The sequence below is a fragment of the Chrysemys picta genome, chromosome 11, assembly GCF_011386835.1.
Source record: "Chrysemys picta bellii isolate R12L10 chromosome 11, ASM1138683v2, whole genome shotgun sequence".
NCBI classification, from domain to species: domain Eukaryota; kingdom Metazoa; phylum Chordata; order Testudines; family Emydidae; genus Chrysemys; species Chrysemys picta.
This window is the reverse complement of record NC_088801.1, coordinates 38,619,728-38,637,375: the sequence shown is the minus strand read 5'-3', so window position 1 is coordinate 38,637,375 and position 17,648 is coordinate 38,619,728. Positions and strand designations below refer to the sequence as shown.

The window sequence follows — 17,648 nt, the reverse complement described above, 5'->3', positions numbered from 1 at the left end:
ATACTTGCACATAGGCAGTCATTTTTGTTCACCTATCGATTGCAAACCTCTCTGGAGTAAAATTCTACCCTGCAGCTGTTTAACAGTGCACAACACATGGCAAGAGTCCAGGAACACGATCTGGAAGATACAATAGTTTATCACATTTAATTTACAAGAGACATTTGGGTAGACCGACTAGGTGAAATCCTGATCTCACTGGAGTCAATGACAAAACTCCCACTGACTTCAGTGGGGCCAGGAGACTAAAGCCATGTCCCCAAACATCATGTTGGGGCACTGGTTCAGTGCTGACTCAAAAGGAAGAGTGCCAATCACTTTACCACTTATTACAGAATTTAGGATGAAATATTGGCTTCATTGAATCAATAACTAAACTCCCATTGGCTTCAATTGGATCAGGATTTCACTCCAAGTTTTCCATTCTGAAGTGCTCTCAATTTGAAAAACCAAACAAACCATAGGAGCTGCAATACCAAACCAGATCTGTGGACCAGAGAGATCCCACATCATACCACAGTGGATGATTATGGAATAAACTGCCTATATAAGGGACATTTCTTCCAAAACTACCACCGGAAGCAGGATGGTTTATATTACTTTTTTAATAAGTATCTAGTGTAACTGAGGATGCTTTTTCATATAAATATCCAATCTATTTTATCCCACTAATCTCTTGTCCTTGATGATGTCAAGATCCCAACAAGGGCAGTCAGGGCCAAGAGTCACAGCAGGGGAAAACCTGAGGCTGAGAGTAGTGATGGAGGTTATGGTCAGGTTGCAGGCCAGAGTAAATACCATGGGCCAGAGACTGAGCCAAGTTTCAGGGTCTGAGCCAGGAGGCAAACTCCAAATCAAGCCAAGGTCAAATCCAGGAATTCAGATGCACGGAGAAGGAATGGTCATGGCAGCTACAGGAGATGCAAACTGTTGCCCGCACACGTCCTGGAATGCCCCTTGGGTTTATATAGGGCAGGGAGCTACGAGGCTGATCTCTGTCAAACCCTCAAGGCAGAACGTCCCATGGTTTGAGTCCACAGCGGTTCATGGGAAGTGGAGTGCAAGTTGATCAGAGCTGCTCTGGGGTGGCAGTCTGGAGATGTCAGCTGCCTAGGAGCTCTACAAGCCCAGATTCTAGATTTGTGGAGCCTTATGTGGAAATCCCTTGTGGAAATCAGTTCCACAGTCTGATTTTTTTTTTAAATAAGTATATCCTTTTCTCAGTTGTAAATGTGTTGCCTTTTAATTTCATTCACCTGTTCTTGAATTAATGAATGAGATTAGACAAAAGCACATATTGAGGGGACATGGCTTGAGGATTGCATATATTGATGAAAACGTATTAGGGATTTAGAATGGCAGAGCAGGACTAAATGCAGTGGTTTCCACTCCTCTTTCTCCCTCCTCCTCCGTAAAACCCAATCCTATCACAGAATTTGTGTGGGTGGATCCTTGTGCCCTAGGGAATCTATTAATGTCAATGGTGCCTCTACAGGTTCATGAGCCATCTTGGGTAGCTGGAGTTGTAAGATCAAGGCTATGGATTGTAAACTTTTTGAGACCAACAGTGTATCTTTTTGCATATTGTACAGTGTCTAGTACAATCAGGACCTGCATGGGCCATCCCAGTGATATAATAATAATATCATCATTCTGCCATTGAGGAGGCAATGTTCTCCGGAAAAGCATAACGGTAGTGTGCCCTGTCACAATCCTGGAGTGAGACAGTCTGTGACAAAGGATAGGAAACCAGAGAAGAAGGTAATGAATAAGAAAATCACAGCTATCTTTTATTTTTTCCTCCCTAACTTGTTATACAACACTTAATGTCACATTTTCACATGCTTGTGAGGATCTTGGAAGTGATACTATTCAGTTGTGTTTATATGGCTAATGGATTACTTCTTTTCTACTTCAAGGGAAGGGATATACATAGATATATATTTTATAACAGCCGGTTGTATCCTTGGTTAAGGAAGCAGTGTGTGAATGGGTGAGAATTAAGCTCTTTTTCACTATCTGTTTTTAAACCCAATAAACTATCTTCCAGGTCTGCAACACTATGAAATAATCTGTTCTACTTGAAAACAGAAGACAGAAAAGAATAACATTAAACAAGACTTTATCTTTTATTTACCTCCACCTGATAAACCCTGAATGGCTCTGCTCCCTGACTTTGATTGTTTTGTCCTCAGATTTCCTGCTAAGAGTTTACAAAACACCACTATTGAACAGGAAGATAAGAAGCACACCTATTTGTTTAATAACATCAAGGGGGGGAAACTGCTGGCTCATCTATTTTGTTGTTAAGTTGCTCAAAAGGATCAAAATACCAATTAACTTGCTGGCTTAGAAAATCTTTGATATCCTCAGATTTACTGACATTTTGAAACTCTTGTTCTTAATAGCTTTTTGATTATGAACAAAGAAGTGCCAATCTCTTTAGCATTTGACCTGTTTTCTCAAATATTTTTATGTCTTCAACTACTTCAATGCCTAAAAACACTTGACTAATCAGAGCTGCTAGTTAAGGGAGCCTGCTTTCTCTTCTACCTATAAAAATAATTAGCAAAGCTTAAAAAAAATTACGTAGGGGATATGGAAATTGTTTTAAGAGAAGTGGGAAGGTGTGGTCTGAAGACAGGGCTGGAGCAAGAAACTCCTGGCCTATATTCTGAGCTCGAATACTGAGTGCCCTATGGTGTTGGGCAAATCAACTATCTCTTGGCCCTCATTTTCCCTACTTAGATTCTCTTCACTAGAAAATTACATCAAGTTAGACCACAAACCTAAGGACCCTTTGGCAAGATGTTAAACACAACTTGCACCTGTCTGCATTGATGGCAAATCTGCAATTGGCACTGTGTTAGACTTACCATGGCTTTTCAAGGTTGTGTTCTAATTCTGTAAATTTATAGAGGAGAAGCCTGATGATAATACTGGCCCTGTTCTCCATTCAATTTACAGCTACATTTCAAGGGAGATAATCCTGATCAGGGCCGGCTCCAGGCACCAGCTTAACAAGCAGGTGTTTGGGACGGACAAGGGAGACGGGCGGCACCTGCGGCAATTCGGGAGTGGCAGATCCTTTGCTTCCTCTAGGAGCGAAGGACCTGCCACTGAACTGCCGCTGCCGATCGTGGCTTTTTTTTTTTTTCCAATTGCCGTCGCCGATCGCAACTTTTTTTTTTTTTTTTTGCTTGGGGTGGCAGAAATGCTGGAGCCGGCCCTGATCCTGATGTACTCAGGTGTAAATGAGAGAAGAATCAAGCCCATTAATTCTCCCTCACCTCTCTTCAGAAGTGCTTTGAGGATTAGTTAATGTTCATAAAACACTACAAAGATGAAGGGCCTGGTATAACCCGTGAAATCAATGGAATTACACCAATGTAAAACTGGTATAATGAGTGAAGAATTAGACTTGAAAAGTAGAGTGCTTTTAGTAAACAGAGAACTCTTCCTACATGAAAAATCTGTTTCTTGTTTTATTTTCTTGCTCTCTTCCTTCACAATCTATTTTCCTATTGTATATTCATTAAGGGTATGGCTACACTACACAGCTTTTAGCAACCTGGCTGTTCCGCTACAACTGTGCCACGAAAAGCCGCACAGTGTAGATGCTGTTTGTCTGCAGAGAGAGCTCTCCTACCGACAAAAAGCTCCCACCCCCCCCAAGCAGCATCGGCTTTGTTAGTAGGAGAGCGCTCCTGCTGACAAAGTGCTGTTCACATCAGCGCTTTTCGGCCAACGAAGTGCCAGTGTAGACGTACCCTTAGCATAACAAGTCATTAAAAATTTAGTTAGTGATTGTTCATGAACGGATCCTGGTTTTCTTTGATTGGATTCATTATTCATGCATATTCTTGGTATTGTCTGGATGAGCAATTTTCAGACTATGAGTTATTTGTGAAGTGTTTGCTTTAGCTATTCACTGCTAACATTGTCACCTGGTACTGGTTCTGATCCCTGACTAGATGACAAATATTTTAAACAGGAGAATAATGAATAGCAAATAATTCACAGATTCAGAGATTTTTAAAGCTAGAAGGGACCATTAAGACCATTTAGTCTGACTCCTGCATAACACAGACCATGGAATTTCACCCAATGATTCCTGCATTAAGCCCAGAACTTCTGTCTGAGCATCTTTTAGAAAGACATCCAGGTTTGATTTACAGATAATTAATTATGGTACTTCCAGTACAAATGTTCAGGTCAATAAACACTTGTGTTAAAATTCATGATGCTTCTAGGAGACACAAACATTTTCGCAAATATCCAGAGGCTGTCAGAATGCTCACAAGTCGCAGGGTTTTCCTAGCTATAACTATAACGACACCAATATAGTGAAACCAATATGCACCTCTATCCCGATATAACACTGTCCTCGGAAGCCAAAAAATCTTACCGTTATAGGTGAAAACGCATTATATCAAACTTGCTTTGATCCGCCGAAGTGCGCAGCCCTGCCCCGCTGGAGCGCTGCTTTACCGTGTTATATCCGAATTCGTGTTATATCGGGTCGCGTTATATCAGGGTAAAGGTGTAATTATAACCCCCATATGGACACTCGTATTCCAGAATAGGCCCTCATTCCTGAATGAGGCTTTTTCAGTGTAGCTTAAACCCCTTCCAAAGTGACATAAACTAAGCCAAAAAGGTGCTCTTCTGCAGGATTAAGAGTGTCTACGTGGGAGTTACATTGTTATATCAATTTAAATTCAAACTTCAACTCAGAATGCTATAACGTTCATATGTAGAAAAACCCACAGCAAATCAAACGATGTTTTTAGTCACAAAAACATTTATAAATCATTTTTTATATTCATCTACCTCAGTGGTTCTCAAACTTTTGTACTGGTGAGCCCTTTCACATAGCTAGCCTCTGAGTGCGAGCCCCACAATAAATTAAAAACACTTTTTTATATATTTAACACCATTATAAATGCTGGAGGCAAAGCGGGGTTTGGAGTGGCGGCTGACAGCTTGCAACCCCCCACGTACTAATCTCACAACCCCCTGAGGGGTCCCGAACCCCAGTTTGAGAACCCCTGATCTAGCTGAATGAGCAATATCCACAAAGCCACTGCAATGTTGTCATGTAGCAGAAATCACCAATGGTGAAAAATGTCTGATGGGGTGTGGTTAATTTTTTGCCACTATTTGATTAGTGCTGTGCAGACAGCCTGAGATAGAGTCCTTGTCTACACTACAAAGTTTCGCCGGCAAAAATTATGACGCTTTAATTAAAACCGTTGTTGCATGTCCACACTAGGTGTTTGTGTCAGCAGAGTGCATCCACACTAACAGCTCTTGCATCGACACAGAGAGCAGTGCACTGTGGTAGCTATCCCACTCTGCAACTGGCCGCAGGGTGCTTTGGGAAGGGTTTGCAATGCCTCATGGGGCAGGTACGGTGTCACATTATGCAGGTTTCTCAATCCCATCCTTCCAGAGGCATCCTAGTAGATTGTCAGCCCCCTTTTCAGCTGAAGTGTGTGGGGGGAGGGAGAGGAGAGTGGTGTGTCTGGGACAGGGAAGATAGCAGGCTGACCGACCTATCCGGAGGCAGGGGGAGGGGACAACCCCCATGTCAGCCCCCAGCTCTGCTCCGCACAGCAGTCTCTCCCAAAGCAGCCTGCTCTGCCTGCCTGCCTGCCTGCGGTTCTGTAATTCCCTCTGAGTTCTCCCACTCTCTCAGCTGCCTGGAGCAGCATCCTAAGCAGCTCTGTGAGCCCTCCATGCTGAGGAATGTCACAGCAGCCCAGCAGACCCCCACACACTCCCCGCACAAGCAGTCTGCCTGCTGCTGTGTTCCTAGTGCCGGGCAGAACAGGAGCATTCCACGCTAATGATTTGCTCTTTGTTCCCCAAAGAGAGCAGCAGGCTCAGCTGTCCGATACTTGGAGCTTTGTAAGGGGAGGGGCGCATGCCTGCATGGCAGCAGAGATCAAAACAGTGAGCAAAGTGATCATGGCAGGCATTGTGGGATACTGGTGGAAGCCAGTTCTGTCGACAAAACAGCAGTGTCTACACTGACACTTTATTGCTTTAACTTTGCTGCAAAAAGCTTTATGCCTCTCCTTGAGGTGGTTTTGTTTTGCCGCCAAAAATAGCTTTGTAGTGTGTACTAATGTAGACAAGACTGAACACTCTGCTCTGAGAGATTTTGTGTAAAGGTTTGTGTTAGTTCCATCTTTAACCATGTCTTTTTATAATGGTCAAAGGTGATTAATTTCTCTGTACTTGTAATACAAGTGTTCATTTACACAGGGACACATGATGGGAACATTTTTTTGTATAGAGCATTAAGAGCTTGATTCTGGTCTCACTTACACTGATTTTATACCAGTGTAACTTCATTGACCTCAGCGGGGTTATGCCGGTTTTCAGTGTTGCAATTGGGAGCAGAATCAGGCCCTAGGTGTACAATCCAGCATTTACTGAATCTTCTGCAACAAAACACAGTGTGTCCAAGAACTCACAGTTTACTGAATGGAGTCTTAAAGGGAGAATCGTTACAAAAAGAGACCTGTTTTACCTTTTCACAAACTCTTCAAAGAGGATGCGGTGAGAATAACCCTGTTGACGTATCTTGACAGTTTCTAGAATTCCTGTGTACCGTAGTTGTACTAGAACTCTTTCTTGGGAAAATTTCAATGCCTCTCGGTCATCATTTGGTTTAATACAGCGGACAAAATGAGGTTGTCCAACCACCATTTTGGATAAAAGATCCATCAGAGAATACTAGCAATGAAAGCACACAAAAAAAACATACAATTGACAAGAGACCCCAGTACAATTATTTTAAAGAAGCAATAAATATCCGTAACTATATGTACATGCCTGAAGATATCACATAGAAAGGCTGGGAAATTATTTCTTTTTCTAAGAAAATGTTTTCATTAATTTTTTTTCATTTTCATTCAAGTTTTTCTTTGACTTTTTTCATTTTTACCTAAGCGCCAAACATCCAAAAACCAGTTCCAACCCTACCCTGAGTTTTCAGATGCCACCAACAAACAAAAACTAAATTATTTTAACAATTATTGGAAACCAAAATTTTTTAGTTGTTTGAGGAACACACTAAAAATTTTGATGAAAATTGATTTTTGGTGCAAATTTCCATTTAGACATTTTCTGTTGAAAAATTCAATTTTTACAAACTTTTGATGAATTCTAACATCCATCATATTTGGTCAAGCAATATAACAAAGAACATACCAAATTTTACTAGAATGAAAAATATATTTAAGTAATTAAAATATCTGCTACTCATGGATACTTCTATAACATGGGTACTGTTATAATCTGGCTGAGTACCCCATTGTCTGGTCACAAATCTGTCGCAAGTGGATCCAATGACTGAATCCCATGCTAATCCAAGCCAACTTGATCTGTATAGAGTCTAGTCACTGTTTCTAGTTCTGGGTCTACACGGCACATTCCCAGGATCAAACCTCTTGTCTGACAATCTTCTTTAGGTACTGCCATTCAGCTGGTCTAGACCCCAAAATCAGTGCCTCAGACCTCCTGAACCCCCCCAGTATGCTGAACCCCCCCAGAGTTCCATATAGGCCAGGGATGGGCAAACCTTTTAGCCCGAGGGCCATATCTGAGTATGGAAATTGTATGGCGGGCCATGAATGCTCATGAAATTGGGGCTTGGGGTGAGGGAGACGGTGAGGGCTCCGGCTGGGGGTGTGGGCTCTGGGGTGGGGCTGGGCATGAGAGATTGGAGATGCAGGAGGGTGCTCCGGGCTGGGACCGAGGGGTTTGGAGGGCAGGAGGGGGATCAGGGCTGGGGCAGGGGATGGAGTGTAGGGGGGGTCAGGGGTGCAGAATCCGGGCAGCACTTACCTCAAGCAGCTCCCGGAAGCATCGGCCTACCACGGTTCCTTGCCAATGGGAGCTGCGGGGGCGGCGCTTGGGGCAGGGGCAGCATGCGGAGCAGCCTGGCCATGTCTCCATGTAGGTGCCGGAGCAGGGACATGCTGCTGCTTTTGGGAGCCATGCGGAGTGGGACAAGCCCTCGATACTGCTCCTGGGCTGAAGCACTGGAGTAGGGCAAGTCCCTGACCCCACTCCCCAGCAGGAGCTCGAGGGCCAGATTAAAATGTCTGAAGGGCTGGATGCGGCCCCTGTACTGTAGTTTGCCCACCCCTGATCTAGGCTGTGGCCAGTTTGGGCTTTTAGTTCAACCAATCCAGGAACAATATAGCAGGCCAGCAAGGAACACAGGCTTAGCAAAGGAACTTCTTAACTACAGAAACTTTACCCTTAAAACATTTGAGAACTACAGATCTTTGAAGACAGAAGTCCTGAGGTGCATCCTCCCCTGACCTGATCTCACCCCTTCTGTGAGTATGAGGCCTGTCAGTGGTGCAGGTTAGGCATTCACTCCTGCTCTCGTCCTCCTGCAAGTCTTTCCTATATGTGATGATGGTCAGTCCTCCCCCTTCCCCCCCCCCGCCACCCCCCCCACACACACAGAGCAACACCCTGCTCTTAAATAGGGTCTCTGTTTCTATGTCATGTGCTTAGCTTGGAAAGCTTCAACCCCTGCCTACCATGCTTGCCCTGCCCCCGCCTTCATTGTCCCCACACCCACAAGTCCCCATATAGAAAAAATATTGTTTCAAGGTGTGGGGCAACAGTTGAGAGGTGATCAAAGTTGAATGGCCCCAGTTTGCAGTCTTGATGGATTCTTAGTGATAGTTCTTCCTTCCTGGGCAGGGCAGCTGTCTGTAAAGCATTATGTTAGGTTGCCCTCAGGCAAGTTGAGCCACAGATCAATACATAATACCAATGGAGTTCACCACCCAGTGTCATGTAATTTCTGGACTTTCAAACTACAGAAGCAGTGCTTATGGAAAGGGCAATTTCATATCAGTGATTCCAATATTGATGTGCCATCTTGGCCCCCATTCACAGGCACTTGATCATGTAATTTTAACAGAGTTCCAGGGACTGCAATAAATATAGTCCCATCAGCTACTCACGTGTTTAAAATTACACTCACATATGTAAAATACCTTGCCAAATCAGGCCCCAATAAAGAAAATCTTTAGAGAGTTTGACATGCTCAGACTTACATACCCCAGGATACCTGGACAAGGTCTGAACCTATTATTGTGCTTGAAGTAAAAGTAACTAATAGTCTGGAGGTAAATCAATTATAATAATTTCTTTACTATGAAGCTTAATCCAAACTATAAAATCAAGAGCTGGCAGAATACTGGAAAACATTTCTGGTTTTCAAAAATACCATATGCAACTTAATAAGGTTCCTGCCTCCTCATTAGTCACTATTTGAAAACATTCCTGTGAATGGATGTTACTCGGAGGTGAAAGTAAACCGGTCCAGTCCGGTACGGTGTACCGGCAAGAGCCGGTACATAGCCGACCGTACCGGCGGGGGAAGCTTCCCCAGGCCAGCAATTTAAAAGGGCCCTGGCCCTTTAAATCACTGCCAGAGCCCCAGGGTAGTGGCAGCAGCTGGGAGCCCCAGGGCTCCGGTGGCGATTTAAAGGGCCTGGGGCTCCCAGCAGCAGCCAGAGCCCCTGGCCCTTTAAATCACCACCAGAGCCCCACTGCTGGAACCTGGGGTAGCGGCAGCGGCCAGAGCCCCAGGCCCTTTAAATCATCGCCAGAGCCCTGGGGCTTCCGGCCACTGCCACTACCGATACCATCGGGCTTTAGTGGTGATTTAAAGGGCCCAGGGCTCCTGGCTGCTGCTACCGCAGCTGGCGCCCTGGGCCCTTTAAATCACTGCCGGAGCCTCAGGGTAGCAGCGGCAATTTAAAGGCCCCGCCCCTTCTGCCTGAAGCCCCTCCCCTGCCGGTTGAGGGTCCCACCCCCCTTTTTTCAGGACCCTGGGTCTGCATACCAGTAAGTCCCTTAAGTTATTTTCACCCCTGATGTTAATTAATGGTTAAGAAACGGCTGGCCTGTATGCAAATACCTATATTTACATGCAAACAAGTGTATTTGTGAATGAACAGTATTGGCATTTGGCTGTGAGCAAGAAGACAGTTAATTATGTTCCTGCTTTAAAGTTGCAATCAGCCAGTCAGGGAGCAGAAACAATAACATATTACTTAGGGCTGGTCTTCACTACCCGCCCGGATGGGCGGTAGAAAATCGATCTCTCGGGGATCGATTTATCGTGTCTTATCGGGACGCGATAATTGATCCCCGAATCGACGCGCGTACTCCACCAGCCCAGGTAGGAGTAAGCGCCGTCGACGGGGGAGCCGCGGCGGTCGATTTGCCGCTGTCCTCACAGCGGGGTAAGTCGGATCAGATACGTCGAATTCAGCTACGCTATTCCTGTAGCTGAATTTGTGTATCTGAAATCAATCCCCCCCCCCCCCCCCGAAGTGTAGACGTAGCATAAGATAAACAATCACTCGTTCTAACAGTGAATAGTTGAATTGAATAGTTTCCAAACAACCCATAGGAAACTGTTTCTCCAAATCATCTAGCAAACCATTTTGAAAAACAAAGACTTCACTGAAATCAGGATCAGTTTGCAAAATATTTGTGAACACTATAAAGAGCAAAATCCTTGGGTACTGCCAGAATCCACAGAACACAGGCAGGTTGGTATGCCAAGGTGGCATAAAGCTTCCACTAGAACTGCCCTGATCCTGGTGCTGTGCTATATACTTCTTCCACTATGTGCTGTGTTTCAGTAGCTTGGGAGCTGCTCTAGGCTACGCTCGCCTACAATGACCACTTAAAACCAAAAAAATAACCCAGGATCAGCATATCTTAGGAGTGTTCTGACCTGACTCCCATTTAATAACCACCCCACGATTTCTGTACCAATTTGATTGTAATAAATTCACCTGCACAGCCTATGTTAACTCAATCACAGAATTATTACAGACATATTGACTACCTCTGTCTTCTGTAATGGTGCTTGCAAAAATGGATTGACTTTACTTATTTATTAACAGACATACGGCCAGTATTTTTAAAAAGTAGCTCACTTGCACAAGCAAAGATGCAAGGACAATTGGGTATTTGCAATTATAATATTTGTACGCACAAATACAACTGCACACTCAGTTGTGTGTGCTCAAAGGGGCCTTAATTCTTGGCCCATAGTGTTTTAGAGGGCGAATATTCAACTGCAGCTTTTTATGAAATCATAGACTGCAAGTCACTGTCTAGGCCCTAGATCCTAGTACCAGTAGATTTTTGGCCAGTTCTGAGAAGCACCATGGTCAAGTGACAAGAAAGAGCAAGAAAAAGAGTCAGAGTTCTGTAAGTCTAGGGAGGCATCATAGTGGACAAGAGATACGCTCTCACTTAGCCACACAAATACTAGATTAATCATCTGTTCATGTAATCAAAATGCATTTTGTAAAGTTTACATTTTATACCCTAAAATAAGAAGCCACCGTTTGCCTCTTCATGTTGGTTGTTTCCTCTGGATGTCGCATCATCTCCATTGTGTCAATCTGGAAATATAAACTCAGACATCAGTGGTGTTTTACAGAGCATCTTGGATCCCAAATCTGAGAGCAAAGTACAATATTTTTCAAGATCCTTCTTTAGTGTATATATACACATTATCAATAGTTCATTAGGGACCTATATTTACACAGGGCCAGTTCCCTAAGAGGTGCTGAACACTCAATTCTTACTGACTTCAATAGGAATTGTGGGTGCTCTGCAGCTCTCAGGACTTGGCCTGCAGAATTTCAGTCTTGTTAATCCATTTGTCAGCATTGTCCTTCACAACAGAGAAGAGCCCAGATAATAATCTTTTATCCCCATCCCTCTTTGAGCATTGTCTGCTCTGATGCAATGGAACTTGGATCTGATTCACCATGGTTTGGATTTGGGTTTTGCAAACCCAAATCTTCTGATCTGAACCACTCAAATATTAATAATTCAGGTAAAATGGAACCCAGATCCACGCAACCCCTCGTTTGGGTTGTACAAAACTAAAATCTGACACACGCAGCACTGCAGAAACAAAACCTGGTGTCTTCTGCCCTTCTCTGTGCTGAGAGAATATAAAAACAGTGACCATCTGAAGGATGTGCAGGCTACTTATTCTCCACAGGATATCATTGGCACCTCTCAAGTGAGCACTACATTACAGTATAGAAACAAAGTACCAAATCACCAAATTACTAAAGTAGTGAATAGAAAGCAGCGAAAATACTGGGAATCCATTCAGCAAATTTACTAAGAATTTGTGGATCTCTTATGTTTCCAAGAATTACTTAAAGTTGGTTTAAAAACAATTAAAAAATAACCAAACACTAACAATTTTGAACATCTTGAAGGAAGAAAAAAAAAGATTAGTACAATAGGTTCTTTGGTTCCAAGCTATGTATTGAAGCATTTATTACTGTTTTATTATTTTTACCCCTTATTGTTACAGTTCCACTCATATACTCATTCCTGACAGCGCAATGAGGGCTGAAGTGCCATCCTTTAAAAACAAAGGTCCTTTCTTCCCAAATCTGCTGACTGTCTATACAGATATTAAAGATCTCCTAGCACTTAGTGAAACATATGGTATTAGCTCAGTGTACCAGCCAGCATTATTTCTTTCACTAAAATTTTTCTTATTTTCAAAGTTGTTTATGAGGTATAACAGACCACAACACAGCTGCCATGTTTGCCTTTGTATTACCAATATCCAATTTGTTACCTTGTAATGTGCTTTGAGACAGCTCATGTATGAAAGGTTCTACGTAAAAAATCCACATAGGTATCACTCTTCTCTTCTATACACTAAAATGCCAAGGTTAGAATTTCAGTGAAATACAGTTTAACAACCCGTTTTCCCCTAACCACAGACAAGGACTCATGCCTATAAGTACAACTATAGGGTATAAATAGAAATGACTAGGCAATTGCTGATTTTCAATGGACCCCATAAAATACGGGTGACATCTCTCTGACCCCAATATTGATTACTCCTGTCTGATAGCTGGGTCTTGTCTCAACCCCCTTCCCTAAGCAACAAAGTGTACTTCACCTATATCTTCCTGCCAGGACAAGGACTCCCTCCAATCCTGTTAATCCAGCCTTTTACTAAATCATCACAGATTGCTAAACACTTCTCACAGAGTCAGGGTCTCCATTTAGGATTCTCTGCATGGTAACACAGCTCTTGGTCCATGGAGCAGTCACTAAAATACATTTACCTTGAAAACTGATTAAAAAAAAAAAGAGTTCCCTCCCCAAACCGCTGGGAGGAAAAAAAATGGGAGGAAAAAAATCTGACTGTTTTTAACATTTCCTGTAAATAAAATGAAATGTTGAAGAAGGTCAGGAAGTAAACTGTAAAACAGCTGCCCTGTTTTTGTAATGCACAGAAAAATTACCACTGTCAGTTAATTAAATAGTATGTCGGAGATAATGAGGGCACAGATCACAGAAGTATTTGCCTACCCACTGTTGGGATTGCTATTACAGTAAAAGCTTTGTTATCTGACATGTTGGGGAAATGGGAGATGCTGGTTAGTCAAAAATTCTGGTTAACTAAGAGTTATACTTACCAATGGAGGGAGGGAGTTTGGGTGCAGGAGAGGGCTCAGGGCTGGGACATGGGAGGGGGTGCAGGACACGGACTCTGGGAGGGAGTTTGGGTGCGTGAGGCGGCTCGGGGCAGGGGATTGGGGAGTGGAAGGGGTTTTGGGGTGCCAGATCCAGGTGGTGCTCACTTCGGATGGCTCTTAGCAAGGGGCGACCGCCCAGAAGCAGCAGGGATATGTCGCCCCTTGCTGGGAGCCACCCAAGGTGAGCGCTGCCCAGATCTGGACTCTTTGCAACCCTATTGAAGATTTGTATTGGGAGATATCAGAAATGCTGATTTCTAGAGCGTTCCGGTTGGTAAAGTGCCGGATAGCACAGCTTTTACTGTAATTATCCTCTGTGACTGTTTAGATGCCCAGCAATTCTGTCTCTCACCCAGCTGAACCGCCATTGCTCAAAATACCATCTTCTTGGCATTTCAGCATAGAACACAAAGTTAATTTTAGAGGGTAGATATGGATAGCAAGTATATTGTTCCTCACACGTCTCAATTATACTGTCAATACAGCTGTTCTTATGAAAATCAAATCAGAATTTGTGAATGAAAATAACCAGGGTTACCAATCACAGGCAGATTGTGTTGCTCTATTACAGCTCAACAAAATTACACAAAACAACCAGCACACGGCTTGCATGGAGCATTAACAACATTTTAGTGCTAACTTGCTCTGTGGCAGTTTACCATCTGCTCTGAACAGGTGGCATTTGTATAAACTATGAATATTTGAACCAAATAATGCTGTTGTCAGCACATGGGCTACACTTACTGGATTTTGCTTCACCGATCATTTCCAAAGCTTAAGACCACTCTTTTTAGCTCTAAAAATAGTTGTAGAAAAATTATTGTTCTCAATAAAGTAACTATGTGTCTTACCTTGAGGAGATATTTAGGAGACTGCATGCAAAATATAAAGGAAATGAAGCCCTAAGTAGTATTAGATCAAGACAACAGACTTTATATTGGGAAAGAAATCAAAAGAAAAGATTGGATTTAGGATACAGATGGTTCAAAGGCAACTAGATTCCATTAAAGGTGACAGTATGGTTTTATAATCTGTGATGCTCTCACTTGCCCAAAGTTGTGTATGCATCTTATATCAATAAAGAAAAAGATCTCTATGAAGTATGGTATTTATTTTTAAGTTGCTAAAGGAAAGACCCTGTAACATAGCACAGGAGAAATGCTTCATCAGCACAGATAACATCAAACGTTTTGGGAGTTCAAGTGATGATATAAATATCAATGTTCTGATCAGAACAGCATGGATGTCCATTGGAGGGATGGGGAAGAGTTTCAGAACTATTTTGGCCAGGCAACTATTTTGAGCATTCCTATCTGAACTACAGAATAAGGTCACATAGGAGACAGGACCACACTATTGAGCTCTGGCTGTTTAGGCAAAGGGGATAGGGAAAAGTTGCTACTATAATTAATGTTACCTCTAAGAGGTTTAAGGATGCCATGTATCTCACAATAGTGATGTACCATAAAGGTCAGTACAACAAACAGGCTTCTCTTCCTACAGTCATTTTATTTCTAACGAATCCATCTTGAACGCCCAACTGGGTGTGCTGAGTCCAAAGGTGCTACTATAAGCAGGTAGACAGACAGATTGGGCCAGATTCTCATTTACACTAAGGGTACGTCTATACTTACCTCCGGGTCCGGCGGTAAGCAATCGATCTTCTGGGATTGATCCCGGAAGTGCTCGCTGTCGACGCCGGTACTCCTGCTCGGCGAGAGGAGTATGCGGCGTCAACGGGGGAGCCTGCCTGCCGCATGTGGACCCGCGGTAAGTTCGAACTAAGATAGTTCGACTTCGCTACGTGAATAACGTAGCTGGAGTTGTGTATTTTAGTTTGAAGTGGGGGGTTAGTGTGGACCAGCCCTAAGCCTTCTTTATACTGCTCTGGCAATGTAAAAGCACCTTAAAGTTACATTTACACCCACTGAAGGGCACTTTACACTCTTGACTGTAAATGATTATCAGGCCCAAAGTCTGCAATGCCTGAGGAAAGGGCAGGTGTGAAGTTTACTTAAAGCCTTGTCTATATGGGAACATTTTTTTAGTAGAAACTAAGATGTGAATTTAAGCCAGCATAGTCATCCCACTGTTCAGACACCCTTATTACAGTATAAGAATGGTCTTTTTCCATTTAGCTTACGTCACTTGGGAAGTTAAACTGAAAAAAATCCTCTTACACTGAAATAAGACTGTCCACAAGGCTGCTGCTGGTGGGGGGATAGCAGTTAAACTATATCATAATAACTGGTAAAACTTTCCCATGTAGACAAGGCCCTAGTGTTGGACACTAAACAGCCTCTTCACCCAAATAGAAAAAAACAAAAACAAAAACAGCACCCATTAGATTCTTCTTCTTTCTACAGATGGAGCTGTAAATGCATTTCTCTAATAGTTGCATGGACTAAGACCTGGCTCTAAATTATTTCAATCACATAGGCCAGCCCCCATTCTGCACATCCATTGGTTCTTTTTTTTTTTTTTTAAATCCAATTCAAGGATTTGGATATAAATAGTTTAAATATTATTTAGTTTAACGGAAAGCTTTTACTAAAGCTGCCAAGACAGAGTTGCTCTGATCCACCCACGCTGAATCAGTAAAATGTATGCAGAGATGACTAACGGTGGTTGAAGATGAAACTGGAAAGACAATATGGGTATAAGTGCTATCTTGCAAGGAAATTCGATAGGGTATTTCCCTTCAGCACTAAACGAGTTTATACCAGTGAGAGAATAAATCTCTGAAATCTGAGTCTATATTTGCAGGTATAGTGAATGTACAAGCTCCAGGATGATATATGAATGGCCATAAAAGGCCCAGAGGAAAAAAAATCAAAACAAAACAAGCCTGGAAGCTTATTTTAGTATAGCTATTATTACCACTATTTATTAATAATATGTACTGTAGGCATAGACAAAAAAAAAACAAGCAAACAAAACCCAACCAGTAATATACTTGGCCAGCAGAGTGCTAGAATATATAGGGAAGGACCAGGAGTAATTTCTTGAATTCTTAATACTATCAACCTGACCCATAAACGTTCTCTCCCTTATTGCCTGAGCTTGGTGCAACAAATGTTATTAATGGTCAGAAAATTATCGCATCCTTTTACAATCTTGCTACAGTATTTACTTGATGAAATCTAGCAGCAACTAATTCCATAGCTCCACTATATGTTCCATTAAGAAGCATGTCCTTTCAGTGGTTCCTAGGATGACCAGATTTCCCGATTTTATAGGGACTGTCCCGATATTGGGGCTTTGTCTTATATAGGCGCCTATTCCCCCTCCCCCGTCCCGATTTTTCACACTTGCTGTCTGGTCACCCTAGTGGTTCCACATTGACTGTCCATCTCTTTCAAATGTTTTTGCCTTGAAGGCAGGATAAAGCAGAGGAATGGGTCAGTTTTCTATTTTGCCCTTCATAATGTTGAATACTCCAACCAAATTCCAACCAATTAAATCTCCTTTTCAGGCTACACACTCCCAGGATGAAATCCTGGCCCCACTGAAGTCCATGGATATTTTGATATTGGCTTCAATGGAGTCAATATTTCATCCCTAGTCTTTTCAATCTGTTGTCATATATAACTTCCACCATTTCTCTAACCACATCTGTTTGTGTTTGCTGGACTCATTAATGGGCTGGTGACCAAAACTGGATACAGTAATCCAGATCAAGGTGCATATTTTCTGAAATAGGGCCAGATTCTCAGCTGATATAAATCTGCCCCATTGTGGATTTACAGCAGCTGAATATCTTGTTTATAGTTCCACAATAATATTTGCTGATTTAAATTTCTTCCCTTTTGCAAATACCTCCAGGCAACATAATATTACTAACCTTGATGCGCCCAGCACTAAGCTGTGGAGGCAAAGACCTAGATGCTGCTGTCACTCTGGCTCTTGCCTGTGCCAAGTTACCTGTTAAAAGAGATGGAAACACAAATTGAAAGACCAGTTGCTGTTTCACTGAGAGAAGGGAAAATCTGAAAGGTGAGAAAGCAGTCTAAGTAGCAGCACTAAGAATGCTACCAGATATAACCACACTTCTTC

The 17,648-nt window shown here is 42.7% G+C and overlaps 1 protein-coding gene across 1 annotated transcript in view; it reads right to left on the bottom strand.

Annotated features, from left to right (window-relative positions):
- Window positions 1-17,648, bottom strand: part of MYO3B (myosin IIIB) — a 285,486-nt gene that overhangs the window by 115,174 nt on the left and 152,664 nt on the right. Inside the window, exons 22-24 of the mRNA XM_024114809.3 lie at window positions 17,437-17,516; window positions 11,394-11,471; window positions 6,542-6,747 (exon numbers count right to left, since the gene is read on the bottom strand). Coding sequence (XP_023970577.3) covers window positions 6,542-6,747; window positions 11,394-11,471; window positions 17,437-17,516 — 364 coding nt within the window. The remainder of the gene's footprint in view (window positions 1-6,541; window positions 6,748-11,393; window positions 11,472-17,436; window positions 17,517-17,648) is intronic.